General features: G+C 54.1%; 1 protein-coding gene across 5 annotated transcripts in view; it reads right to left on the bottom strand.

Annotated features, from left to right (window-relative positions):
- Positions 1-9,689, bottom strand: part of L3MBTL1 (L3MBTL histone methyl-lysine binding protein 1) — a 31,573-nt gene extending 21,884 nt beyond the window's left edge. Inside the window, exons 1-6 of one of the 5 annotated variants that reach the window (XM_064465038.1) lie at positions 6,514-8,569; positions 5,564-5,726; positions 5,046-5,186; positions 4,594-4,713; positions 1,534-1,731; positions 1,128-1,290 (exon numbers count right to left, since the gene is read on the bottom strand). In XM_064465038.1, the coding sequence (XP_064321108.1) occupies positions 1,128-1,263 (136 nt within the window). In that variant the 5' untranslated portion in view covers positions 1,264-1,290; positions 1,534-1,731; positions 4,594-4,713; ... (1 more) ...; positions 5,564-5,726; positions 6,514-8,569. The other 4 variants (XM_064465039.1, XM_064465040.1, XM_064465037.1 and 1 more) reach the window with 4 other exon arrangements.
- Between the last annotated feature and the right edge of the window lie 2,126 nt (positions 9,690-11,815).

Raw genomic sequence — 11,815 nt, forward strand, 5'->3', positions numbered from 1 at the left:
GAGGAGCTGTGGCCTCCCTTGAGGGCAAAGAGGCCTTACAGAGAGATCTGAGTAGAGAGTTGAGCAATCACTGACTGTATGAAATTTAAGAAGAGCAAGTGTCAGATTCTGCACCTGGGATAGGGTAATCCTGGGCATATGTATAAATGTGGGGATTAGAGGCTGGAGAGCAGCCCCATGGAAGGAGATCTGGGGGTTTGGGTTCATGGCAAGTTGAACATGAGTCAACAGTGTGCCCTGGCAGCCCAAAGGGCCAGCTGTGTCCTGGGGTGCATCGGGCACAGCACAGCGAGCCGGCTGAGGGAAGGGGGATTGGCCCACCCAACACTGCACTGGTGTGGCCCCACCTCGAGCACTATGCGCGCTTTTGGGCGCCTCAGTATACACAGGACATCAAACTATGAGAGCGTCTCCAGAGGAGGGCGGCCAAGATGGTGAAAGGTCTCAAGGGCAAGACTTACGAGGAGCAGCTGAGGTCACTTGGCTTGTTCAGCTTGGAGAAGAGAAGGCTGAGGGGTGCCCTCATCGCAGTCTACACCTTCCTCGAGGGGGGCAGCGGAGGGGGAGGTGCTGATCTCCTCTCTCTGGTGACCAGCGATAGGATACAAGGAAATGGGATGAAGCTGTGTCAGGGGAAGTTCAGTTTGGACAAGAGGAAAAGGTTCTTCACTAGAGGGTGGTCGGTCCCTGGAACAGGCTCCCCCGGGAAGTGGTCGTGGCACCAAGCCTGTCAAAGTTCAAGGAGCGTCTGGATGACGCTCTTAGTCATATGGTTCAGTTTTAGGTAGTCCTGCGAGGAGTTGGACTTGATGATCCTTATGGGTTCCTTCCAACTTGAGACATTCTGTGATTCTATGATAATGAGGCAACCCAGGAGCCCACATGCCCTGCAGAGCAGGCTCCCAGCCCACTAGGTCCCAAACATCAGGGCTTTGGTTTAAAATTCAAGAGGTTTTGATCAGCCACAAGTCATCTGGTGATGTGGGATAGGCTCAGAGAACCTCTAAGATGGCAACAGCTTTGCCTCCCAAGGTTTGGGAGCAGAACAGATATACAACGAGTGTGAGGTATCAATACGCGGGGAGAAGGCTGGGGAGGCTCTACTTAGAGAGGACAGTTCCACATACCTGGTATGATGAAGGCAGTTGTTGGCAGGTGGGTGCTCTGCACAGTGCTCTCGGTGGTGACCACATGGACGCTGACCTCCCCAGCAGCATTCCCCTTCGTGCTTCTCACAACCTCCATCTCTGCTCTGCTGTCCATCACCTTACCTGGGCACAGTGCGTGACACTGGAAGACAGCAAGACAGAAGCTGAGCTGGGTACAAGTACAAACACAACAAAGGAGTGAGAAAGAGACTGTGGAGGATGTTTCCACCATCTCCCAGCAGAAACCCGTGCGAGACGTATTAAAAGCCCATCAAACCCAGCAGAGAACAGCATGAAGGTCACAGCTGGTAGCACCACGACATAGTAAAGTCCACGTCGCAAGATCCCAGCTCAGACCCTGCAAACACCAAGGTTTTTTTCTTACCTGACACCACCATAAGATGGTACAAGCACAGCAGGTTCACCACAAGCTACAGCTGCTCCTGGCTCCCTCTGGGGCCTACACCACTCTGACGCAGACTGTGACAGAGGGTTGGCAAATCCTACCCTGGAGAAGACGGAGGTCCCTGAAGTTCCCCTTCCAGTTCTCCTGTTGGGCAGTCACCTTTGATCTTCTAACCAGCTGTATGAGAGAATTTCACATGTGACAGGAGTTAACCAGAGGGGGATGACACAGACATGAATTCCATTACATGCAGCTGAGTTTCTCACAGAACTGGTGACGTTCAACCCATTTAACCATGGATTTCAAGGAGTAGGCAAGGTGTCAGGGCCCTGAGGGCACTACTGGGCCTTACCGGCCCTGACCAGCCTCCCCTGGGACTCCCACCCATGGGCCCAGAGGCTCCATGTCAGCTCACCCTCATGTCACCCTCAGCCTGTCTATGCTGCACTGCAGCAGTGCTGGTCTCCAGCTGATGTCTGGCAGCAGAAGGACCTGACCTACTGGCTGGCATTCTGGCTTCATCTCAGACCTTGCCTGGTGACCCGAGCTCCTAGCTGGACCTGGCCACAGTGGCTCTGCCAGCCGCCCTCCTGCCAGCAGGCAGGACAGTGCCTACACCAGGATGTCCCCAGATCAGGACCTGCCTGCAAGCCAGAGGGAAGAACAGCATTGTCTCTTGGTGCCCAGGGCACCCCAGCAAGGGAGGGCTCTCGGTGCCGCTCCTGCCCTGGTGAAAAATGCAACAGACACACAGAGCTAAGCAGAAAACCAGCAGTATCATCAGATGGTCTCAGGGAAGGCAGATCTCTCCTTGCCTATTGGAAATGATGGTCCCGGTGTCCCAGGGACTGCACAGACTGAGGACACTGGGCTGGGAAAGGATTTTGGACCTCTCCTCTTTCCCACAGACTCTTCTAAGCACTGACTGCTGGGATGGAGGCAGGGCTGCTATGGGGCTAAGTAGGGGACCATGCTCATGTCTTGGTTGCTTTTGATGCAACCTAAATTTGAAAGAGAAGATAGCCATGTGGAAACCAGGACAAACATTTCAGTGAAGCACAGTTAAATAAGAGCTTGGCTACAAAGGACAAAGTATGGAATTTTTTAAAACCTGAGACATTAAGATACAGGTATGAAAACCAGAGGGTAAAGAGTGGGATGGCGTTAGGGGAAGATCTACTTCCTCCTCTATCACAGTGCTGTCAGGTTTGTGATCAGAAATACCTGATGTTTAACTGACAGATGGTATGGACCTTTAAGGCCCTCCAGGTGAAATGTCAGAAAACCACTGTTAAGTGTCAGGAGAACTGAAGGAAATTAGTAACTCAGCTGGACACAGGACTCCAAAATGAATTTGGCAGCCAACCTATCTTGGTGCTTCCTAATACCCACTAGGAACGTATCTGTTTTCCTAGGCACTTAAATCTGATATTTATCCTTGATTCATCACTTGGGTCAAATGTTTCAAGGACAACTCCTCATTTTGCGTGAGCTGTTGGCTTTTTTTTAATTATTATTTAAATAGAACTTGGGACTGGAAATGCCTAGAAAGGAAAAGAAATAACTGGATCCAGTGCCCAAGCTGGGTGATGCTCAAACTCATCTCTGTACAGCAGTCTATGATGTGAACACAAAAACAAATAATTGCACAGGAAATAACCAGCAGTAATAATCATGTGTCAAACTCTCTCCAAATCTTTGCAGGGCTGCCTGCTGTCAAGACTGGTTCTCCTGTGCCTTATGAGTTCAGGATGAACAGAGTGAGTTTGGATTAGATTGTGGTGCTATTCCTTAAACTGGAAGAACTAAATAACTGAGATTTAGGACTTAACTTCCAGACAATCCCTCCTCCAACAACCTCCTGGGAAAGGCCTCGTTGCAGCACAGGGCATGTCCCCCCACCGCACCACAGCTAGGCAGCCCAGCTCAGAGGGTCAGGAGCCCTCCAAAGAGCTTGAGGGAGGCAGAGGAGCCCATCCAGCCCTGCCCTGCAACAAACTGTCACTCCTGTTCCTCTTATTTGCCCCTCAACAGCAGTGTCCGTGCTTCCCCCAGCACCTCTGGCCAGAGCAATGTCTTCCTTGTTGGTGGAAACCTTTCCCTAACACCTTGCCCCACCTCCTGCTCTTCGGGCACATGTGGAGCACAAATTCTGCAAATAACTCCCCCAGCACATATCCTGCTCCATCCCGCAGGGGAGCAAAGACTTTGAGGTCCTGGACACCACAAAGCCTTATGCTTACAGACGTCTCAAGCCACATTTCTTTTAAGATCCATGGTGGCAGAGAGGCCCAAAGATATTCCAAGGCCACACATGAGTAGCAAGAACATTGGCGGTGTGAACCTGTAAGCATATCCTTGCCACAGCTGAAACCCAGCGACTCCCAGGGCTCTCACACCTCTTGCCAAGGGCTTCCATGGTGTTAGAGAACAGTTTACCACCAACACTGCTCACATCGTTATACTTTTAACTCGGGATTTCTGAGATAACCCCCGCGCAAACAGTCCCGAGCCCTAGAGCACTGCTCTGGACCACTGCCCCACAATGCTCTGGAGCCTTGCTGGTGGGACAGGTGTGGGCATGACAGGACACCCAGGCTGCAGAGCTCCATCCCCAACCCAGAGGGGTGAGAATCAGGGTTGGAGACACTGTTTGCAGCTCACAGTTTTCAAAACCCTGGCAGAAAAACCCCTGGAAACCCAAACTGCCGTGAAATATCTCAGGCCAGGAGCAGCATATGAGGAAAAGGGGAAAAGACAACAAGAATCTCTGTAAAGGAGCACAACCACAGCTACAATCTGCCCTAGCATCACTGTCACAGCAGGAAAAAGGCACTGGGACACATCCCTTTGGACAACCCTGCTCCCTGACAGCAGGGCCTCTGACAGATGTCAGGGAGAGGATGCCTGTGGCTGAGACAAGCCTGGTCATCTCTAAGCCCCAGCAGGTACCACCACCCCAGAGATCACTTCAAGTGGTCTTCTGCAAGCCCTGGTATGACCCATTAAGGATTGCCAGATATTTCAGGCTGGAAGTACCTCAGGAGGTCCGTAGTCCAACCTCCTGCTCACAGCAGGGTCAGCTACGGGATTGGCCAGGTTGCTCAGGGCTTTATCCAGTCTGGCCTTGAAAAGCTCCCAGGATGGAAACCATACTTCCTGCAAATTAGCACAACAATTAGCAAAACAAACTAACAGGTTCCCTTTCTGGTGACTGTTCTAGATGATGAACCAAAGGTGTATTTATTTTCTAAATTTTTTATTTATTTGGGATCTTAAAAAGCTTTTGGCCTACATGTGCCCCAGTGACACCTGATAAAACTCTGCCCATCCCAACAGGACCAGAATTAGGCCAACACTTAGCAGCTTTCAAAAATCCCACCATCCAGATTTTAAAATAGCAAGCAATTGTAGAAGTGAAAGCTATTTTGGTGTGAGGCCACCAAGTTTGCGATTTTTCCTGGTATTGAGTATAATTCAGTATGTCTCACAGAGGGTGTAGGTCAGCCCCACTCCCCAAGAAGCCTGCTATTCAGTCTTTTCTTTGGATCCACAGGAACCTAAAACTCCGCACATCCACTCCTCTCTTCTGCCTTCTGCTGAGGGACAGCCAAGGACCTCAGGCTCCCACTCTGGAAAAGGCAGAAAGGAGAAAAGCCACCTTAGGAAACCCTGGCCACACATACACGTTGGCATGTGGTCCCTCCAGAGACCACCACAACATGTTGGCTGGAAGGAGGAATTTTTCAAGACAACTTTCATCCAGAAGCACTCCCTTTCTTGGCCTGCTTTGCTCCAGTAAAGCAGTTCTTGCAAACACGTTCTCCATGTATGAGTGAGTGCATGCGTATGGCCATCGGTCTGCAGTCAGGCCCCACCAGCCTATTTCAACCAGTTTTGACAGCAAGATTAGACATCTCTGTAACAGTGGTCTCTATCAGAGTAAAACCTTCCAGTTTGGGAAACCAAGCATCTGCACAGAGAACACGGTCTCTGCCTTGCCCCTCACCTCACAGCGGAGGGCCTCAGCACAGGCTGAACTTCCTGAGCACCAGAAAGCAGCTGGGGACGGCTGATCTGTGCACACATATTCACACAGGCAAAGGAAACTGGCCACAAAACATGCGTTTTAAGGCAACCAGGCTTCACTGGTTCTGCTGCTCACAAAGTTTCTAGATCATCAAACAAGAAACGTTGGGTGTTAGTACATGAGTGCTCTGGACCACTGATGCAGGGGCTTGGAAAGCAATGCGATACGCATGAGCCTCCAACTCTGCCACAGTCTCACACCCACCCTCTCGCAAAACCACAGCAAAGCAGGGAACGATTCACTGTTTGGAAAGAGGAGGGATACACCATAGAGCAGCATGGAGAAAAACAACTCCCAGCACAGAGATGACTTAAAGCCCCATCAACAATTTATAAAGCACAGTCAGTCAAAATGTGTGTTTCTTTTCATCACAAAATTGGCTTAAAAAAAAACGTATTTCAAACAATATTAGTATGTTTATTGGATTTGTGGCCTCTGAAATTTTTAAATATTCCTGAAATCTGCACTGGTATACGCTGGGGGTCACCCAGCTGGAAAGCTAAAGCTTGACAGAAAAGGCCCTGGGGGTCCTGATGGACACCCCATTGACCATGAGCCAGAAATGTGCCCTTGCAGCAAGGCAGGCGGGCGGTGTCCTGGGCTGCATCAGGAGGGGTGCCACAGCAGGTGGAGGGAGGGGATCTTTCCCCTCTGCTCAGCACTGCTGAGGCCACTCCTGGAGTGCTGGGTCCAGTGCTGGGCTCCCCAGTACAAGACAGACAGGGACATACTGGAGAGAGTCCAGCAAAGGGCCGTGAAGGTGACGAAGGGACTGGTGTGTCTCTGCTGTGAGGAGAGGCTGAGAGAGCTGGGACTGCTCAGCCTGGAGCAGAGCAGGCTCCGGGGACCTCATCGGTGCATGTAAGTACCTGGAGGGAGGGTGCAGAGGGGACGGAGCCAGGCTCTTCTCGGTGGTGCCCAGGGACAGGACCAGAGGCCGTGGGCACAAACTGACACACAGGAGGGTCCCTCCGAACATCAGGAAACACTTTTCCACTGTCAGGGTGACCCAGCACTGGCACGGGTTGCCCAGGGAGGCGCTGGGGTCTCCATCTGTGGAGACACTCAAAAGCTGCCTGGACACGGTCCTGGGCAACTGGCTCTGGGTGGCCCTGATGGAGCAGGGGGCTGGACGAGGTGACCACCTGCGGTGCCTCCAACCTCAACCATCCTGTGATTCTGTGAATTATTTTTTTCAGGAATTTCCTCGGCCATAACAGAGAACTTCTCCATCCTTAACAACAGCTGAAGTATGGATTACTAATAACTCCCCGTGGCAAAATTGAGCCCTTAGAGAAAGCACCAGCTGGGATCATGCTAAAACTGCAAGTGGTACACCAGAGCACTGCAGAGACATGGTGGGCTGGGAGCTGGTCCCTTGGGTCTTCCCATCTTCTGCACTGCCCAGGGCAGGCATTTAAGAGACTAATGGCACTGCAAAAGTATTTACTCCATATACACGCAGGAGCATGCTCAGTAACACCCTTTGCACAGGCGGGTGGCCCAATGGCAAACACAGATGCCTCCTCCCTTCCAAATCTGACTGTTGCTTTAATCCCAGGAGGCAATGCCTCTTCTGGAATAAGCCAGGGGCCACAAAGTCCTCCTAGGTGCTGCTGCAGCACGGGGTGAGGTCTGGAATGGACCGTGGTATTTATCAACATCTCAAAACAGGATGAAATGTCCTTTCATGCAGTAAGAGGCTGTTTGTGTTGCACGTTTCAAAATAGCAAATAGATTCTGTGAAGATAGAGATCAGGGGGAGAAGGGTGAGAAAGCAGTAAACTGCCTTCCACTTTAGGTTCAGACACTGCTAACAGAGCAGAGACACTTGAGGTGGGTGTCACCTGCTGTCCCCAGGAGCGTCACTGCCACCAGGACTAGCTCTTGAGCCTGTGGATCTGCTCAGACCCGCAGGCAGGGAGAATGAGCAGTTACCAGCCATCTCGTGTGCCACCTCAAAGGGCTCAAGGTGACGCCATCCAGGCTCAACACTGAGGCCAAAAGGCAGCCTGAAGCCTGGGCAGCTCCAGCTGGGCGCAGACACCCAGCCACTGCTGAGAGAAGCACAAAGGGGACACCCGTATCCCACCTTCCACTCTGCTGCCATAAGCCACTGCCTACTGATAGCACCAGCCCTGCTGCAGCATCCAACCCTGCGCAGAGGGAGGGCATAAGACAGGACATTTTTCCACAAGTACAAGTTACATTTATAAGCAGGCAGAAACATCCAAAGGCGACTGATACACGATCCCGAAATGTTTCAGGATGTCCAGTCTTTTATAACTAGTAAAGAAATAAATCCAGAACTTGTCCTAGAGGATGTGGAACATTCTCTCCGTAGTCTGAGCTGTGTGATCTGTGTCCTGCTAGGCTGGACTAACACCCTCCATGCTGCAGGACCCCTTAAAGGACCACACTGGTGACATCTTCAGGCTCCAGGACAGCCTGTGCTCATGCAGTGTTTGAGAAACACCTGAAGGAACATGGTCCAACGTCTACCCTGGAAAGGGCTTCTAACTTCTGCGTGTCCCAGAGAGGATCCCTTTGGAAAGCCAGAGAAGAACAGTGCTGTTCCCTGTCTCTGCTGGGCACCGCTGGGTGACGCCTGGGCAGCGCCTCACACCACACATGCACACCCCCCCCAGGTGGGATCAGTCAGCCCAGTAGGACCTGCAGGTACACCAGCACAGGACTTGTCCAAAGGAGATAAGCACCTGCACGTTTTGGGGTTTTTTTCTTCCTTTTTTAAATTTTTGGTGAGCTATGCCCCACTATTGGGTGCAGCGCCTTGCCTTGAGGAAAACCGCTTTGCTGCACATAGACGTTACAGCCCTGAGGGCCCACGGCTGGGCGGCCGTCGGGGAGCGGGACAGGACCCCCCGGCCCACTCCGCTCCCGGCCGCCCCCGCCGAGCCACGGCCCCAGGCCCCGTCGTCCCCCCGCCGCCCGCCTCGGCCCGGGCGCGGCGACCCCGCCGGGCCTGGGCCTGGGCCTGGGCCTGGGCCGCCCCGCCCGCTCGGGGCCGCTGCCGAGACACGGCGGCAACCGCGCAGCGTCCCTCCCCCGCCCGGCCCGGGGCCGCCCTGGCTGCAGGGGGCGGCGCGGAGCGGGCCTGGCCCCGCCATCCCAGCCCCGGCAGGCCGCGGGCCCGCTCACCCGGCCGGGCCCTCGCCCGCGGGGAGACCCGAAGGCGGCCGGGCCGGGCCTGGCCGGGGGAGCGGTCCACGGGCTGGGCCGTGCCCGGCCACGCTCCTTACCTCCACGGCGGGGTCCGGCGGCCGGGGCCTGGGCAGGGCGCTCCTCCGAGCCGCGGCGGGGGCTGCACGGCCCGGCCTGCGCGGCGCAGAGCCGCGTTCGGGCCCGCACGGCCCGGCCTGGCCCGGGGCTGGCGGGGCTGCGAGCAGGGCCGCGGCGGGCGGTGGAGCCCGCGGCGGGAGGGGCGCGGGGCCGGGCCGCTTGTGCGGGAGTGCGTGTGCGTGAGTGTGTGCGGGAGGAGGGGGCGGTAATCGGGCAGGGTGGGAATGCATGCACTTAATGAGCGCCGTCGCCATGGCAACCCGCGGGTTCCTCCACGCCGCAGTGGCGGTGGTTAATCCCGCCGCAAGATTTCGGGGAGCTGCCGGGGGGGCGTCCGCCATGGCAGGGGCCGGGCCGCGGAGCGCCCCCAGCCCGGGAGGGGCGCCCCGAGGCCGCCACCCCTCGCCCCTCCGTCCCTCCCCATGGCGGGGGCCCCGCGGCGCGGAGGGTCCTGGCGCTGGTCACCTCCCGGCGGACCCCGGGGGTCCCTGCGCCCCCCCGCCCTCGCCTCGGACCTGGGCTGCGAGGCGGGCCGCGCACCGGTTTCAGCTGTTCTCTCCTGGGTTAGATGGGACAGGGGGGCTTGAAAGCCAGCTTTTACTCTAAGTCACTAATATTCACCTAACTCCCCTGCGAGAGCAGTCGCACCCCATTGCTGCCCACAGCGTGTCCTCCTCACATTAGCAGCCAAGAGGCCCTGGAGACCAAACCAGTTCCCCAGGCCTTGCCGGATGCAGGCAGGCCCCAGCAGAGCTGAGGAAGCCTCTCCTCCTCAGCGGTCCTACCACAGGCCCAAAGAATAATCGGAGAACATTAACAGGAAATCCCCACGGTTACTGGGAAGCAAATGGATCACTCGAACGTTCGCCGGAGGAGATGCAGGGCTTGCTCTTGCACAGTGCTGAGTAGTGCTTCCTAAGTGCTCTGGTCAAAAACCAGGGCAGCTTGCCTGCCGCCCTGTAGTATGTTATGGCCACACAAGAAGTGTGCCTTTTAGACACTTACGTGATGGCTGTCCCACTTGTCCGCAGAAGGTGGTAGTGGAAGGAACTGAGACTGGAAGCACCAGGACCAAACTGCACAAAAAGCCACTGAGAAGGGCACTCACACATTTTACTGGCCGGGGAGAGGCAACCGCCTGCTCCCCTGCTAGCCAGCTCCTGTCTTACCGAACCCAGGGCAAGGCGTGTTCTTGCTCACTTCAGGCAGTGCGCGAACAAGATCTTTTTTTCTAGTGTGAGGATCTGCTAGCTTTTTATCACCTTGAGTTTTGCTCTCCACAAATTTTAATGCATTAAAAAAGATGAAGTCAGAGACTCTGATGAAGCAATTAGATCCTGAAAATCAGGAAGTAAGTAACAAGTATTTGCTTTGCTGCTACGGCCGCCTTCTCCCTTTTCAAACAGACCTTCAGTGGCACAATATAGAAAAAGGTCTTCCCATATAAATCCTTTTATGCTGCAGTGGGAGGTTCAAAAAGATTTGAATCGGAAGCAGAGTGAAACTCCATCTCTTGGAAAGCAACCCAATATTCGCCTTCTCCCGTTCCTTCCCCATTCCTGGCTATGCTTGCCATGAAAAAATCATGAATTAAGAATGATGAATTCCCGGGAAACAGCTACTTTAGGTAAGAACAAGGCATCCCTGGCTTCCCAGCAAGCCCTCTGGCTGATGTAATACCCAACCATTTCTCCCTCTGGTGCCTCAAATTCCATATCCGCAACCTCTGCTGTAAAACTTCTTAACTTACACATCCAAACTGGAGGATGAGAGGCTGGAGAGCAGCCCCATGGAAGGAGATCTGGGGGTTTGGGTTCATGGCAAGTTGAATCAATGGTGTGCCCTGGCAGCCCAAAGGGCCAGCTGTGTCCTGGGGTGCATCGGGCACAGCACAGCGAGCCGGCTGAGGGAGGGGGGATTGGCCCACCCAACACTGCACTGGTGTGGCCCCACCTCGAGCACTATGCGCGCTTTTGGGCGCCTCGGTATACACAGGACATCAAACTATGAGAGCGTCTCCAGAGGAGGGCGACCAAGATGGTGAAAGGTCTCAAGGGCAAGACTTACAAGGAGCAGCTGAGGTCACTTGGCTTGTTCAGCTTGGAGAAGAGAAGGCTGAGGGGTGCCCTCATCGCAGTCTACACCTTCCTCGAGGGGGGCAGCGGAGGGGGAGGTGCTGATCTCCTCTCTCTGGTGACCAGCGATAGGATACAAGGAAATGGGATGAAGCTGTGTCAGGGGAAGTTCAGGCTGGACAAGAGGAAAAGGTTCTTCACTAGAGGGTGGTCGGTCCCTGGAACAGGCTCCCCCGGGAAGTGGTCATGGCACCAAGCCTGTCAGAGTTCAAGGAGCGTCTGGATGACGCTCTTAGTCATATGGTTTAGTTTTAGGTAGTCCTGTGAGGAGTTGGACTTGATGATCCTTATGGGTTCCTTCCAACTTGAGATATACTGTGATACTATGGACTTTTGTTTATTTAAACTTAGCTTTTAGTAATGCTATTACTATTTTATTTATTGAGACATGGCTTATCAGACTCCGCTATGCCATTAATACCAGCAGGCCTAACTAGTGCAGACTGCATCAGGGCTGTGCTTAACAGGAGATGCTCTGGGAGACGTTAGGCCAGGATTCAGTCCCCCACGTTCTGCTGTTCACCGGATGGTAGCATCTGCAGGTGGTTGTTCAGTTCCCTCACCCACAGTCATGTCCCACGCTCGTTTGACCCAAAAGCCTGATAGACTTTACAAAACATGAAGCAACAGGAGTAAGTTTGAAGTGCAACCTGGCATTCGTAGCTTTTGTTCCCACTGGGTAGTTCACTGCAATTCTCTGCCTCAGTTTCATGCTCTCTGGGGGCTTTTGTGTATG

Source organism: Phalacrocorax carbo, chromosome 14, assembly GCF_963921805.1.
Source record: "Phalacrocorax carbo chromosome 14, bPhaCar2.1, whole genome shotgun sequence".
Taxonomy (NCBI): Eukaryota; Metazoa; Chordata; class Aves; order Suliformes; family Phalacrocoracidae; genus Phalacrocorax; species Phalacrocorax carbo.